This window comes from Camelina sativa, chromosome 15, assembly GCF_000633955.1.
Source record: "Camelina sativa cultivar DH55 chromosome 15, Cs, whole genome shotgun sequence".
NCBI lineage: Eukaryota > Viridiplantae > Streptophyta > Magnoliopsida > Brassicales > Brassicaceae > Camelina > Camelina sativa.
In genome coordinates, this window is record NC_025699.1 from 1,509,300 (window position 1) to 1,523,918 (window position 14,619).

At 35.1% G+C, this 14,619-nt stretch overlaps 4 protein-coding genes across 7 annotated transcripts in view; 1 reads left to right on the top strand and 3 right to left on the bottom strand.

Annotated features, from left to right (window-relative positions):
* The window catches only part of LOC104744574 (probable WRKY transcription factor 39), a 4,540-nt gene extending 2,691 nt beyond the window's left edge, over positions 1 to 1,849 (bottom strand). The window contains exons 1-3 of one of the 2 annotated variants that reach the window (XM_010465649.2): positions 462 to 1,849; positions 253 to 378; positions 53 to 161 (exon numbers count right to left, since the gene is read on the bottom strand). In XM_010465649.2, coding sequence (XP_010463951.1) covers positions 53 to 161; positions 253 to 378; positions 462 to 1,204 — 978 coding nt within the window. In that variant the 5' untranslated portion in view covers positions 1,205 to 1,849. The remainder of the gene's footprint in view (positions 1 to 52; positions 162 to 252; positions 379 to 461) is intronic. The other variant, XM_010469707.2, reaches the window with a different exon arrangement.
* LOC104744575 (protein CLP1 homolog) lies at positions 7,213 to 10,177 on the bottom strand. 3 transcript variants are annotated; one of them, XM_010465652.2, is made up of 9 exons: positions 10,030 to 10,177; positions 9,521 to 9,887; positions 9,070 to 9,138; positions 8,890 to 8,985; positions 8,560 to 8,801; positions 8,331 to 8,469; positions 8,026 to 8,220; positions 7,694 to 7,932; positions 7,213 to 7,580 (listed from the first exon to the last, which is right to left on the bottom strand). In XM_010465652.2, exons 2-9 carry the CDS (start codon positions 9,746 to 9,748, stop codon positions 7,442 to 7,444), a joined length of 1,347 nt encoding a protein of 448 aa, XP_010463954.1. In that variant the 5' UTR covers positions 9,749 to 9,887; positions 10,030 to 10,177; the 3' UTR covers positions 7,213 to 7,441. The 3 variants fall into 3 exon arrangements, with proteins under 3 accessions (XP_010463954.1, XP_010463952.1, XP_010463953.1); XM_010465650.2 differs by having other exon boundaries at positions 8,331 to 8,481; XM_010465651.2 differs by having other exon boundaries at positions 8,331 to 8,481; positions 10,034 to 10,163.
* LOC104744577 (receptor-like protein kinase ANXUR1) lies at positions 10,390 to 13,230 on the bottom strand. The gene is made up of 2 exons (XM_010465655.1): positions 10,556 to 13,230; positions 10,390 to 10,471 (listed from the first exon to the last, which is right to left on the bottom strand). Exon 1 carries the CDS (start codon positions 13,116 to 13,118, stop codon positions 10,557 to 10,559), a length of 2,562 nt encoding a protein of 853 aa, XP_010463957.1. The 5' UTR covers positions 13,119 to 13,230; the 3' UTR covers positions 10,390 to 10,471; position 10,556.
* Positions 13,218 to 14,618, top strand: LOC104748012 (the record flags this gene model as incomplete). Its single annotated transcript, XM_010469709.2, has 2 exons — positions 13,218 to 13,309; positions 13,648 to 14,618. A coding segment is annotated over exon 2 (498 nt), but the record flags the coding sequence as incomplete, so codon positions are not given.

Here is a 14,619-nt window from a genome sequence, read left to right on the forward strand (position 1 = left end):
GACTCTGTTTTCGTCAGGTGTGAGCTGATTGTGAAGACAATATTCTTGAATGGTTATGCTCACCTTCGTAAGTTACAATTAACATTGAAGTTTCATCGATACATCGCTCCACATGCTTCCTTGCTGGACAACCTCTCACACTGCTGCATTTATAGTATCCTCTGCAACCGGAACAAAACAAAAGAGATCTATATTAAATTAAATAGACATAAATTTCCAAGGAACCTTGCATCAAAAGATGTATATATATACCGTGGATGCGGTGAACCCTTAATAGGTTTCTGCCCATATTTTCTCCATGAATACTCATCCGGAGGTATATCAGCAATCTTGTTACTGATTGCAGGGACCTTGATTGATCGTTTTACCCTCAGTTTCCTGTAAAAAAATAAAGATCAAACATTTTTACAAAGAGATACCAAAAACAATATTAAAAAGGTCCACAGAGAAAAATGACAAACCTTTTCTTGGAACAATGACATTTGCTTCGACTTCCGCATTTCATACTACCAGAGCACATCTTCCGGGAATGCTGCGATATATGGTCAGACCCACGGGACAATCCAGTCAAATGGAACGAGTTCCTATCGTAATCAGCTACACTAGCATCCATACTAAGAGATGATACAAACGATCTTGAACCGTTCGAAACGCTAGGAGTATAACAGCTACTACCAGACCCACCATCAAACTTAAGGTTAACACCGCTATTGCTCCTAGAGTAAGCTATCTGCTGGTGGTTGTGGATTAACTGATAAGGAGCACGAAAAGGCGGTGGCTGCTTTAACTCCAGATACGACTTGTCAACACACATGTTGCGAGTAAGCATTAATGGAGGAGGAGGATGACCCATATGGTGTTTTGGTTCAATTCCATCGTAAACAGCAGAAGCTGGAACCATTTGAAGAGGCTCTGGTGCAAGAACTTGAGTGTAATCACCAGTAACATCGTTAGCAACACAGCAAATGGGGCTCTCCAAGAAGATGTGTTGAGGAAAAGATGACCTAAACTTGTTGATACTACGGAACTTGCCATGACCTAACCCTCTGCTTAACAGAGAAGCTACTCTCTTGAACTTGGAAACCGCTTCTCCTGTTTCAACCACTAAGGATTTGGGATCACTGCCGGCTTTTTGAGACAGGAGATTCAACACTCCATGACAGGTTTCTATAGCTGATTTGTTAGCAGCTTCAACTTCCTCCATATCTTTTGTTTCTTCTACCCAAACTCCAGATCAGAGAAACAACCAAAAGAAAACCTAATTCACAAACTCAAACACCCAAATCTCTCCTAAACCAAGGGAATCATACTAAAAAAAGCCTTTGCAACCTATAAAAAAGGAAAGATCTCAAAATCTAAATTCCAGTAAAGCTAAACCAGATATATAATAATAAGACAAGAAAAAGAGGGGTTTACAGACACATTAAATAAAGTTAACTAGATCAAATCCAAGGAGCGTGAAAAATCCAGAACTCGATTCCAAAGAAACCTAGAAACAGACCAAACACCATGAGTTACTTCTCCAATTTACTTCCAAAGAAGAGTTGCTAACAAGTAAAATCGAAAACTCAGAGAAAAGATGAGATCTTTGTCAACACCCAGAAAATAAAAATTAGCTCACATGACAAAAATAAAAGAGGAGAGAAATAAAAAATGAGATCTTTTTGAATACGCTCTGAAGAAGAAGATACAATTGAGCTCAAACATAAGCAAGAGAGAATTGTTATTAAGGGATAAACTAAAGAGTAAGAAAGATTTGTCTTGTTTGTTTATTTGCAAGAAAGAGATAGAGAGATAGAGAGATGGGTGAGATAACACAAAAAAAGAAAAGTGTCAAAGGTTATGACTTTTGCTTTGCTTTGCTCCACTTTGTGGGTGGGGAAGAGTTGAGACTTTTGCTTTTTTTTTTTTTTATGTTTACTTAAAATTCCCCCACCAATTTTTAAAAAATATTTCCTTTTTCTTCTTAATATTATTCACATTCTCAATGAGACCAAATTCCAATTTTAAATGTCTAGCAGCTAAAGTAAATATAGTTAATTTTTTATAAAAAAAAACCAAACACAAAAAAAATAAAGAAGTGGAATTCACTACAGAAGAGAGAGAGAGATGTTGTGGTCGTCGCAGTTTCAGAGGAGAGACTTTTCTCTCTCTATACTAGTGGAACCTACTTTATACCTACTAATTTTCGTGCAAACCAATAAAAATCTGATTACATCAACAATAAAAAATGTATATATTAAGAATTTTTATGATATTCGGATATATTTGAAATCAAGATCTGTAATTAAATTACTAATATCTTTAAAGTAATCGCTGCCTAGAATGGAATAGAGTTCACACCTGCGCTTTTTTCATTTATTGACCACCAAAAATTCTTCTACTAATGTTTGAGCTCAATTGTATCTTCTTCTTCAGAGCGTATTCATTTTCATTTTCTTTTTTTTTTGTTTATCTCTCTCACACATCATATATGTATATTTTTCTAATATATTATAGGTAACTATATGGTAAAATTGATTTTGTATTCATTTTCGTAAAAATAATATATGTATTTTTTTCACTATTTCTCGATTCCCATAAAATGGAGAAAAACGTCCACTGTGGGACCCATTGTGTCTCTCGTCGAGATTGTAAATTAGAAAAAGGTAACGGTATAGATTTCGACACGTATCCTATTTCTATTTCCTCTGGTCGACTCTCTCTCTCTAGCATGTTGCATCACGATTATTGTTGACTAGAATAGCTCTCTTTCTCTCTCTCTACTTTTTTTTCTCTGTTTTTTTTTGTTGGTTTGAATGTTGTTGTTGTTGTTGTTGTTGTTATATGATCTTTTACATATTGACAATGATAAGTGGATCTTTTCTTCCTATAGCTAAATAAATAGTCACTCAAATGATTAGGATTTTCTGTATTTAATGTCGTCTTAGGTTATAGTACTATAATACAACACAACAGTGAGCTTATTATAGAATACAGCATCTTATGTTTAAATACCGATATAGCTATTTTTATGTTTTCTTTTTACATTTTCAGCTCAAAGCATATCGTGGTTTTTAAACAAATAAAGTTTACTTTACTATCAAGAGAAACATATTACTTAACATGTTAAACCTTTACAGTTCATTGTTTTTTTTTTCTATCTTAAACCCTTTTGTATTCCTAGGAGAATCATAAAACAACAGATTAATAATCTCACCTCTTTAAGGAAGAGCATAATTCAGATTAAAAAGATTAATAATGCCACTTGGGTAGACAAAAAACATCTAACATTCTTCGGATCCGATTCTTACTCGGAGCTTATTCAACAATATTACAGACTGAACTGATTTAAAATTGTGACTTTTGAATTTATTCATATATTACTACTATATTTTGAAATTATCCAAGGTATCTTATTCTTACCAATTACAATAAGATATGTTAAGTTAACTATAAGAAAACAAAAAAAAAAGCCCGACCAGAAAACAGTCAAACACGATCAACTCATCAAATATACTATTCTTATACGTAGCTTATTTTATTTTTTATTTTTTCGGTTAGATCAGGAAAAATATAGTTGCGTGTCAACGTATAACGTTTAGGGGTTTAAAATCTAGTAGGTGAATGAATACATATGATTACTAACAAAAAAATTAAAATTTTTGACGGCCCGAGCGTGTCACATCTTATATAGCTAGTCATCATCAAATTCATATTATTAGTAATGCCTAAACATGCAAGGAAAATTATTGTAATGTATGGATTTTAAAATTCACAAACTGACATGGAAGATTACTAGCTAGCTAGAAGCAAAACCATGCATGATCAGTTAATTCAGTACAGACTATATACGGTATATATATGAAATACATGTGAATAGTTTTAAAATAGTATGGAGTATTAATGTTGTTCGCTCTACGAAGAAATATCCTTTCTCATTTCGTATAAACTATTATATAATGGATTTGGCCGCTTTTGCTTTCAAATTTCTGTTGTATATATGTTGGATTTCGACCTTTTTTTTGTTTTCTAATTTATCTTGAGATTTGTGGTTTTTGGATTTTTAATTAATCTTAATTAAGATCTTAATTATCTCAACAACAAAATTCTATTAATTTTAGAAATTAATAACATATTAATTCTGAAATTATAATATTATGAATCCTAATATTATTATAAATTTATATATGATAAAATTAAGTTGTTCTTAATACTTGAATTCATTTAATATAATCTTCATTTACTTGAATCTTTTCTTATTAATATAATCTTCAAAAAATTTAACATATAATTTTATTTTCAACAATTATATCAAAGAAAATGAATTGTGCAGGCTATTTTTATCACTGAAGTATAAATGATTATTTATTATTTCGAGAAAAACAATAATAAATACATTTTGACAAAAAGAAAAAAGTTCGTACAAACTAAAAAAACTAGATATATATATATATATATATATATATATATATTTAAGTTGTTTTTATTACAAAACATTAGAAGGGAGTATACAATTAGTTTATTACTACTTCACAAATATACTACAAAAATTAAAGTGCAATGAATTTTTTTTTAATTATCAAGAGTCTTTCTCACAATCATATAAACGAGTAACTTAAATAATTTTTCAATAAATATATTGATAATAATATGTATTAAAATTGATATATAATTGTCCTTAGTTTGTTGACTACCTAGAAAACAATAACCGCAACATTACATTTTTCATCCTTTTTGGTCAGACAGTCAGGATATATATGTTTTTAGTTACTCACCACCTCTACTACGCATGTGTCCTCTCAGTCTCAGGTGTAGATTAAACATCCCCTGATTGATCTCCACAGTTTCTTTAAGGCTCCTCAACTCCCCCACTCAACTCATTAATCATTCTCTTGACTACAAAACATATGAAATTTACGTCGTAAACAACTAAATTTGGGTTATCAAAATGTTATTAATAGGGAAGGGAACAAAAAAATTTACCCACTGTTTATGTCCCCAAAAGCCTTATCAGTTCGAGCGACACGTGAGGTTTCCAATCCGACCCGGCAAGGCAACTCAACTCACAATGAAAGTGTAGTGTAGTTTTTTACTACGGGTACTGTATACCATGTGGTAAATTGTAAATAGATTTTAAAATTAATATGTTGCCACTACGTACTGAGTAAATTGTAAATTCATGCATATACAGAAAAACTTATAGCAGCAACACACATTTTTTCTTCTTCTTCTTCTAGTCAATAAAAACATCACTACTTGAATATGCTTTAACCGGAAAATAGAACTAACGCAATTGAACATTAATAACATTATTTCCATCATTTTGTTTTTAATATCATATTACAAAAAGACGAACACATCTAATCCACAGCAATCATCTTTTAAACTCGAAACTGTGAGAAAACCTTGTGCGGTTTGTATAGGACAAAACGGGCTGGCTAATATTTTTGTATAAGCGATTTTACAAAAACACCTCGGGGAACATGAAGATATTATACCCAAAACAGACGCTTGAAATCACAAAGAAATGAAAATAGAATTCTTCACATACCTCGGGGAACTTCAGAATTAGCTTAAGAGCTTCACACTGAATGTTATGGAGGTCATAGTCATGATGTTCTTTCCGGAATCCAAATCACAAATGCAGAAGTCGTAATGAATATCTTCTTTCCGGAGGGTGTAGTGACGAAAGAGAATCGAGATACGTCATCACTATCGGCTATCGCAGAAGCTGAGAAAAGAGAGACAGAAGGGGGCGATATCGGTTTTGAGAAGGGTAAATACGTTTTTTCCCTATATAAAAAAGCCTAAATCTGTAAGCACGGGAAGAAAGTCCTAATTGGTGAACAATACCCATGGGAAAAAAATGCTTATCCTGTATCGTGATCATAATATTCTAATTTCAGTATAAGATATTATGTTAACTATCAGAAAAAAAAAACAAAAAAAAAAAACCCAAACAGAAAACAGTCAACCACGATCAATTCATCAGATATTCTATTGTTAATGTATTTTGTTTCTGCTCCATTATCTCAAAAACAAAATTCTATTAATTTAAGAAATTAATAACATATTAATTCTGAAATTAGAATATTATGAATCCTAATATTATTATAAATTTATATATGATAAAAATAAGTTGTTCTTAGTACTTGACTTCATTTACTTGAATCTTTTCTTACTAATATAATATTCAAAAAATTTAACATATAACTTTATTTTCAACACTAATATCAAACAAAATGAAGTGTGCAATATGGTCACTTATTAATTCGAGAAATATCAAACACTAAATACATATAAATACATTAGTTTGACAAAAAAACACTAAATATAAATACATAGAAATAATATATATATTTATGAAATACATAATATATTTATATAATATATAGAAATATCAAACACTAATATATATATATATATATTTATAAATACATAGAAATATCAAACACTAATATATTTATATTATATATATTATATAAATATATTATGTATTTCATAAATATATATATTATTTATGAAATATCAAACACTAATTTATACTAATATATTTATAAATACATAGAAATATCAAACACTAATATCAAACACTATTTTTATCACTGAAATATAAATATGGTCATCTATTATTTCGAGAAAAATAGTAATAAATACATTTTGACAAAAAAAAAACTTCGTACAAAAAAAACTAGATGTATATATTTAAGTTAGTTTCAAGAAAAGAGTATAAAATCAAGCATATGACAATCGTTCAAAGACAAACTCTTCAAATCATGTCTGCAAGATACCATCAACGAGTTACTTATGATTGTGACCGACTGTCTTGCACGCGACCATTTGTTGAAACCAAAGACCATGTATTTGTCTAGGTATCAAAGATCATCACTGCATCATCATTTGTAAGACCTCCAATAGAAATCAACTTGGTTACCCAAGTAACTAACAAGAGAATGACCAGTTACAACTGCCGTTGTATTGATTTCAATTCTGGACCAAGTCCAACTATTCAAATCTAGGACCTGATACTGTATACCATGCGGTAAATTGTAAATAGATTTTTAAATTAATATGTAGCCGCTACACAATAAGTAAATCACTAAATTGTTAAGAGATTCATGCATATATATAGAAGAAAAAAAACTTGATAGCAGCAACACACTTTTTTTTTTCGTCAATAAAAACATTACTACTTGAATATGCTTTAACCGGAAAATAGAACTAACGCAATTGAACATTAATAACATAATTTCCATCATTTTATTTTTAATATCATATTACAAAAAGACAAACACATCTAATCCACAGCAATCATTTTTAAACTCGAAACTGTAAGAAAACCTTGTGCGGTTTGTATAGGACAGAACGGGATGGCTACTTGTAAATTTTAAGTTACATAAATGAGCTGCTGCATCATCCTCCAAGCACAGAACATGCCTCTCTATCTTCCCTAACTAAATCATTTCGTTGACTCAAGCCATGACAAAGATCCAGCGATCAAGAACTTGCTAGGTAATGTCCCTGGCGATGGTGCTAAATACGTTATCTTCTTCCTCGGTATATCAACTTCCGTCACATACACAAACCCAGAAACATTGCTGCATCATCAAACATAAACACCATATCAGATACAAAGAAAGAAACATCAGAAAGACCAAAAGAAACAAAAGCTTTTGATTTGTGGAAACAGCAAGAACGTTTAGAAATTTACCTTGAGACAATCTGGTCTGGTTCTTCAGCGTATGAGACAGCCAGAACAGAATGCAGCAGATCCCGGTTATCAATATTTACAGGCGTCACCCTCAACGGATTTGAAACCCGGTCAGACCCGATTGGCAGAGCTGACATTGGAGCTTGTGGTCCACCACCAATTCTGAACACTTGCAGATCACTGAAACTTGATGTATTGGCATACGGAGAGAGTTCTTTGGATAGACCGTAAAAATATTCCTGGAAAATTAAAGTTTTCTAGTTTATGAATTTCACTTCCCAAAAGGCATGATCAATTGGATATTAAAAAGATATGAGACTGAAAATATTTACCTGAATCCTAGAATTTCTTGAACTTTGCCGGAACTCTCTGGCCCTAGCTACAACTCCACCAGACTTGTGAAGTTTCACGACGTCAACATTACTCTTACTTCTACTAAGGAAGTCTTTAAGCCTGCTGAATAGTTTTTCCTGACCCAATACTAGTACAACAGAGGCGTTGAATGTGTCTATTGCATGTAGAAGCAGCTGCAAAAACAACGCAAATACAAATTTTTAACAGACGTTAGCACAACGAAAAATCCACTAAAAAGGAGCTAACTTTACCGGAAAACACGCTAAAAAGAAGCTAATTTTACCTCGTAACCCGGACCCTCGATCCATCCCATTGTGTTGATCACCATTCCAGCAGCTCGAGATTCAGGGTTTCCTACAAACTGTCTCTCCAGAACTTGAGCAAGCTCTTTCACCAGAGTTTTGTACAGTTCAATGTTGGCACTGGAAGAGCCACTAAAAAAAGTTTTAAAATTACACATTGAGTGAAAAGAACATATATGATGGGGAAGAGAAATTTGAAAAATCACTTACCTAGGTGTTATGTGGCCGTAGTAGTATACAAGGGCCATATCAAGAGTAAACCCTTCAACTGGATCCAGTGGCATTTCAATAGGTGTAGCAGCAATCGAACCCGGTATTGTAATTGACCCTTGGCCAACATCAAGGTCTACAAATGTAGGTTTCCATCCTTGTTTAGCTGCCCAACTAAGAAGCATCTTTGTCAACGTGCTCTTCCCGGAATCGACAGGCCCTACTACAATAACCCGAGGTCCCTGCATTAAGTGAATTCTTTAGAACCAAGTGTTTAAAACTTTTGCCGATATTGGAATACAATAACATGATTATCGAGGAAAAAAGTACCTGAGAAGATTCTGGTTCATTGGATGTGGAAGCTTTGGCCAAACGTCTCCTAGCATCTAGTATTGCGTGCACATTAATGTAGCTGACCATCGGTGTCTAGAAACGAAGACATTGTTAGTTGATATGTTTTGCTCTCTAAAATATCTAAAGGAAATATGAAAATGAAACAAGTAAGCAAACCTCATCTGCTGTATAGTCAGTTTCCGTGACACCATCCATCTCAATTGTCGCTCCATACCATGTGAAAACCTAAAAATAATCAAAAGGCACAACGGTAAGCATAGTGTTACAGAGCTATGATCTTTATAGCTTTACATAAATCAGTAGCAGAAGAAAATAAATAAAACAGAAAGAAAGGTACATCCTTTGCCAGTAAACATGTATCATAAATCTTTATACAACCCATTTAACAATTATTATTACATAAACCTTGAGTCTTTTATCCAACCCAAACCCAATCAAAGTTCATTGGCAAAAGGATGTACCTTTCAAGAAAGATAACCACAACTTAAACCAAATCAAGAAAGGCTCTCTAACAACCAAAACCCAATACTAAATATGTTACCAACAAGCTCATTGTATCTATTAGCCACAAGCATAATGTCTTGCAAACGCAGGTTAGAAAACATACCGCAAATTTGAGGCGAGGAGGGAAGGTACGCCAGATTTCAGGAGGCAGTTCAGAGCCGAAAATCTCAGCGGTCCCGTTGACCAAACGGAGTCTGAGAGGCTCCTCAGAGACTTCAATCCTAAGCTCGCTTTCTCTCTCTAATTTCACTTGCTTCAGATTACCAGACCCGGGAACTGCGCCAGTAGTCATCATAGCCGGTGGATTCATTGACGGACCACCGTAAGCCATTGCTTTTTCACTCTTGGAGTTGTAAGAGATCCCACAATTGCCTCACCTTAGACCTTCACTCCGAGTAATTGGAGCTCTCTTCACCATAAACGATCTCTTCAGACACAATTGCCTGTAATTGCTCTCCTTCTTCTTCAACCTATAACAAAAGTACAATCTAAGTAAACAAAAATAGGAAACAGAGAAGAAAGCTGCAAACTTTGCTAGAGAAAGATAATATCTAAATCGAGAGAGCCACTGATTTCTATACCCAGAAACGAACAAGAGAGAGATAAACTAACCCACAATGGTCAACGTAGGGAAGACCGACGGCGGCGAATATATGACCGGTGGCTATAAGACGGCGACGAGAGGAAGGAGGTTGAGATTCGCAAAAGTGCGGTGGTTTGTGGGAGAAACAGAGTAAAAAGTTGAAACTGAAATCGTAGTTTTAGTTTAGGGTTAATATCGCTTTTTATTGTGGATTTTTAATTTCCTTTTTTAGATAAGGGCAAAATTGTAAAACAGTTCTCATTCGACAAAACAAATTACCATTAATTAAAAAAAATAAGGAATTCTAACTAGGAATTGTAAAATACAAAATATAATTTTGATTACATGTAATAATCACAAAAGAGGATATTATCTTAAAACATGTTTCGATTAATTATTTGTTAACATATCAGTCAAATGTAAAATCATCTTCAAGTTTTTTAATCCAAATTCCTTTTCTTTTCTTTAATCCTGCCAATTAGAGAAAAACAAAAACAAAATTAAGACTTTAAAATTAAAATTAGGAGAATAAAAATGTAAATATTGCAAAATTACCTTATCGCCCTTTAGGATTTACAATCTGAGAGAAGATTCCACTGCTATCTTCCGAAGAAAGATCATCACTCACGTCGTCTCTGCCGGCAACGTTAACCGCCGCCATGCCTCCTCCTCCACCGCCGACATCCTCAGAGCTTCCTCCACGATTCGGAGTCCGACGAGTCCCATCAGCAGTTTCTTGAAGCTGAAGCGCGAATTCAAGATTCCACAAAACATCTCCCATCGTCGGCCGTTCTAATCCACTGTCTGAGAGACACTTCTCCGCCGTGTCTGCAAATTTCTTCAAACACTCCGAATTGATCTTCCCTTTTAGATTAGGATCGATTATATCATCTAATGTTCCTTTACGTTTGCAGTTCATTGCCCAATCTCCGAGACTCACTTGTTCCTTGGGAAGATTTGGGTTCAGCGCTGGTCTTGCGCACAAGATTTCAAACAGAACAACTCCGAATGAGTAAACATCTGACTTCTCGGTCAGTTGCTGTCTTCTGAAATACTCAGGATCTAAATATCCGAAACTTCCTTTGACTACGGTTGTTACATGTCCTCCGTTCATGTTAGGTCCTGTTTTTGATAACCCAAAGTCTGAAACTTTAGCTACCCAGTTCTCATCTACAAGTATGTTAGTTGTTTTCACGTCTCTGTGTATGATCGTGTACTTTGCTCCTGTGTGAAGGTAATGTAATCCTCTAGCTGCTCCGATTGCTATCTCTAGCCTTCGTTTCCAAGTTAACTGTGGTTTCTTTGTGTTGTATAGATGTTCACGGAGTGTTCCAAGTGCCATGTAATCATATATGAGACACATTTCTCCTCCATCTTCGCAGTATCCTATCAATGAGACTAAGTGTTTGTGTCTTAGTCTTGAGAGAAGTTCTATTTCTGTCTCGAACTCGTTGAGTCCTTGTTCTGAGTTTGGGTTTGATCTTTTGACTGCTACTTTTGTTGTCCCGTCTATAACTCCTTTGTAGACTTTACCAAAACCTCCAACTCCAATGACGTTGGAATCATCGAAGTTTTGAGTTCCGTGTTTGATTTCAGCTAAAGAGAATCTACGGCATAAACCTGCTGCGAGATTAGATAAGTGACTTCCATTGTTGCTCTTCCCTGAGATGGTTGATTTGGTTCCTGATGTGGTGGAGTTTCCATATATAGGAAGCCAGCTTGATGTGTGAGAATCTCCTCCTTGAAATCTTCGTTTCTTTTGGTATACCGTGAAGCACAGAGCACAAAGTAAAACCGCTGCAACTCCTCCTGCCGAGCCAATGATGAAAGCAGTTGTCTTTCCGCTTTTGAATTCTTTTTTAACCTCTGCCTCAGCTTGCATAGGCGACGGCTGAGGGTTTGGACCGGCAAGGTTTTTCATGGTGTCCATCTTGAAAATCTCTAACCCGTTAAGCTGTGAATCATAATATTCCGGTTGACCAAACGTTGATGGAGTCATCTGAAGTGTAATCTCTTCACCTCCGTTGGTACCATCAACATATATTGCATAGTCTTTGTAAGTCGGGACTCCTTTTTCTCCAGTCCATCCTATAATATCTGCAGGAGTAGTATCTGCTTGCGCTGTTCTGTTATTGATGTAAATGTTGAAAGCCTTTTGGTTGATTTTGGAAAGCTGGAATTCACAGAAATGAAGTCTAAAGATGTAAGTGAAGTTTTTATCAATTTGGAACATCCATGTAAGATTGGATTTGAGGTTGATATCTCCGTTTGGGCCTTGAGATCTTGCTGTTTTGTATACATCAGCTGGAGCTACAGACACCGGCATTTTCTGGTAATTGATCCTAAAATTGTTGCTTGCTTGAAGTGTAACACCAAGACCCGCACTAAAGATGTAAGGTGCATCGTTGTACCAAGTTCTTGTCAACCCACCAGAGTCTTGGCTTCCAGGGATGTCTTGACCACCAACATTAAGCCTAAACATTGACTGAAGATTTGATGTCTTGGCATCAACTGTCTGATCTGCGAAACCAACAAGAACCGCCGTATCAAACAGTTCTGGCATTTGAATCACCTCGATACCGTTTATAAAGGCGAATGTGTCTTTATGCTTGTCTGATGGGGTAAACGTGATGCTCAAAACATCTTTCGTGGTGGGTGCAAGAGAATATTCTTTAACCAGATAAGCTTGTGTCAAAGCTTGACACGTAATCTCAGCGCTGAAATTGCTCAGTAGGACAACATCGTTAGCAGCCACAGCAAAATACGAGTTTGAGATGTTGAGACCAGTGTACGTTGATGGGTAGAAATGTAACCGGAGCAAATGTCTTTGGTCTCCTTTAACCGGGATTTCATAAGTTGCTGGAGCTGTAAAGATTCTGGCTGTCATATAAGGAACTGTTGAGAGAAGTGAAGGGTCTTGATATGTAGCTGTTGCGTGAACTGAGTTTCCTGTCTTTAGAAACTTTGTATCTGGTTCCCATTTTTTCTTGTCTGGGTCAGTCGAAGCTTCTGTTGCCCCGCAGCCCAGCGCGAAATCCTGACCGTTACATCTAGTTGGAGATATCAGGAGAAGCGTGAGAGGCAAGAGGAAAAAGAGAACTCGAGTTTTCCCGTTCATGGCTGACACATCAACGGGTCTAAACTCTCAGGCTCAAGAGGAAAACGCAAGAGCGAAGATCAAGAGGGTGGTCACTTTTATGCCTGGAAACAAATTGGAAGCTCTTTATCTTATTTTCTCTATAACCTAACCATGGAAACTCAAAACAAGACTTGCATGGATCAACAAGAAGGCAAGACAAGAATCTTAAGGTAGGCTTTTCTTTTCTTTTCTTTCTATTTTGTTTAGTTTGTTTTCTCTACAATGAGGTTACTGTTTTTTTCTTTTTTCTCAATCTCCGTTGTTTTGTCTGGAAGAGAAACAGAAGTAGTTAGAAAAAATTCATGGTAGAGAGGATTAGTCGAACAAGCTATGTTTAGCATATTGTTGTTAAAAGAAAATAAAAGACGTGTTTTTTCCTTTTGCTACAACATGAATTTATCTAATCTAAATATAGAAACTCTCAAACCATATTGTTTCAAACTTCTGAATTTTTTTTTTTTGATTTGATCGAGCTATACTAAGATAAATTTTGAAACTCTTTTCTTAGAATGGTCAAGGATGTAAACAAAGGAAGTCCCCCGAAAGATCTGGATGAGTCAATGATCAAATTTAAACAATGGAGGAAAATAGCTTTTTTGACCTCTATATCCATTGCATAGATCAGTGGTTGAAATTATTTTGCTATACTCCATTAAAGCACCTCGAGTCTTCTAAAACTGTTATCTGGTCGGGTTGGGCAAATTCCTACTAGAGAAGAGCATAAAGAACATATCTGATCAACCCGACCCATTATAACCTCTTTGTTGGCCGCGTAATGTTCGCACGCGGCCATCAGACAAAGAACATACATAAAAATTTTACAAGATTCAAAGCCCTTAGCTTTGATAATCTCTTAAAAGAGGTAACAAAACCAGAAAGAAAAACCCTTAATCTTCATTTACAAGCCACCTCTTCATAACACATTAGCTTCCGGTCATTCTGCTTTATATACACAACAAGTGAAAACCAAAAAAAAAAGAAATGGTGAGAAGAAGAGAAGGCCTTACATTGCCAATCTTAAGATCAACGTTTCCAGAGGTCAAAACAACAACAACAACACCGGTGGCCTCACAGAAACCAAAACAACGGTTATCAAAGCAGCTCTCTATGCGTGAAACACCAAGAGACGTTGCTTGGGAAAGAAGAAGACGTCAGATGATAATGATTCAAGAAAAGAAGCTGCTTCATAAAGGCATTTCAGATGATATTAGTGTACAAATGAAACTAACGGATGAGGATTTGAACGAGCTAAAGGGATCGATTGAGCTAGGTTTCGGTTTCAATGAAGAAGCAGGACAAAAGCTATGCAATACATTACCAGCTCTTGATCTTTACTTTGCAGTGAATCGTCAGGTCTCACCTCTCCCTTCACCTAGCAGCAGCCGTAGCAGCAGCGTATCTGCATCAACCTTTTCGAACAGTATACCGTGTAGTCCCAAAAAAACTGATTCAGATTCATTAAAGATCTTATGCCCAGGTA

Excerpts from the sequence above, each read along its gene's own strand:
- LOC104744575 (XM_010465650.2), bottom strand. The coding sequence starts at position 9,748 with ATGGCTTACGGTGGTCCGTCAATGAATCCACCGGCTATGATGACTACT. Across the intron at positions 9,139-9,520 it reads CTCCTCGCCTCAAATTTGCG|GTTTTCACATGGTATGGAGC; the intron begins GTATGTTTTCTA and ends GATTATTTTTAG. Across the intron at positions 7,581-7,693 it reads CCAGACCAGATTGTCTCAAG|CAATGTTTCTGGGTTTGTGT; the intron begins GTAAATTTCTAA and ends TTGATGATGCAG.
- LOC104744577 (XM_010465655.1), bottom strand. The coding sequence starts at position 13,118 with ATGAACGGGAAAACTCGAGTTCTCTTTTTCCTCTTGCCTCTCACGCTT.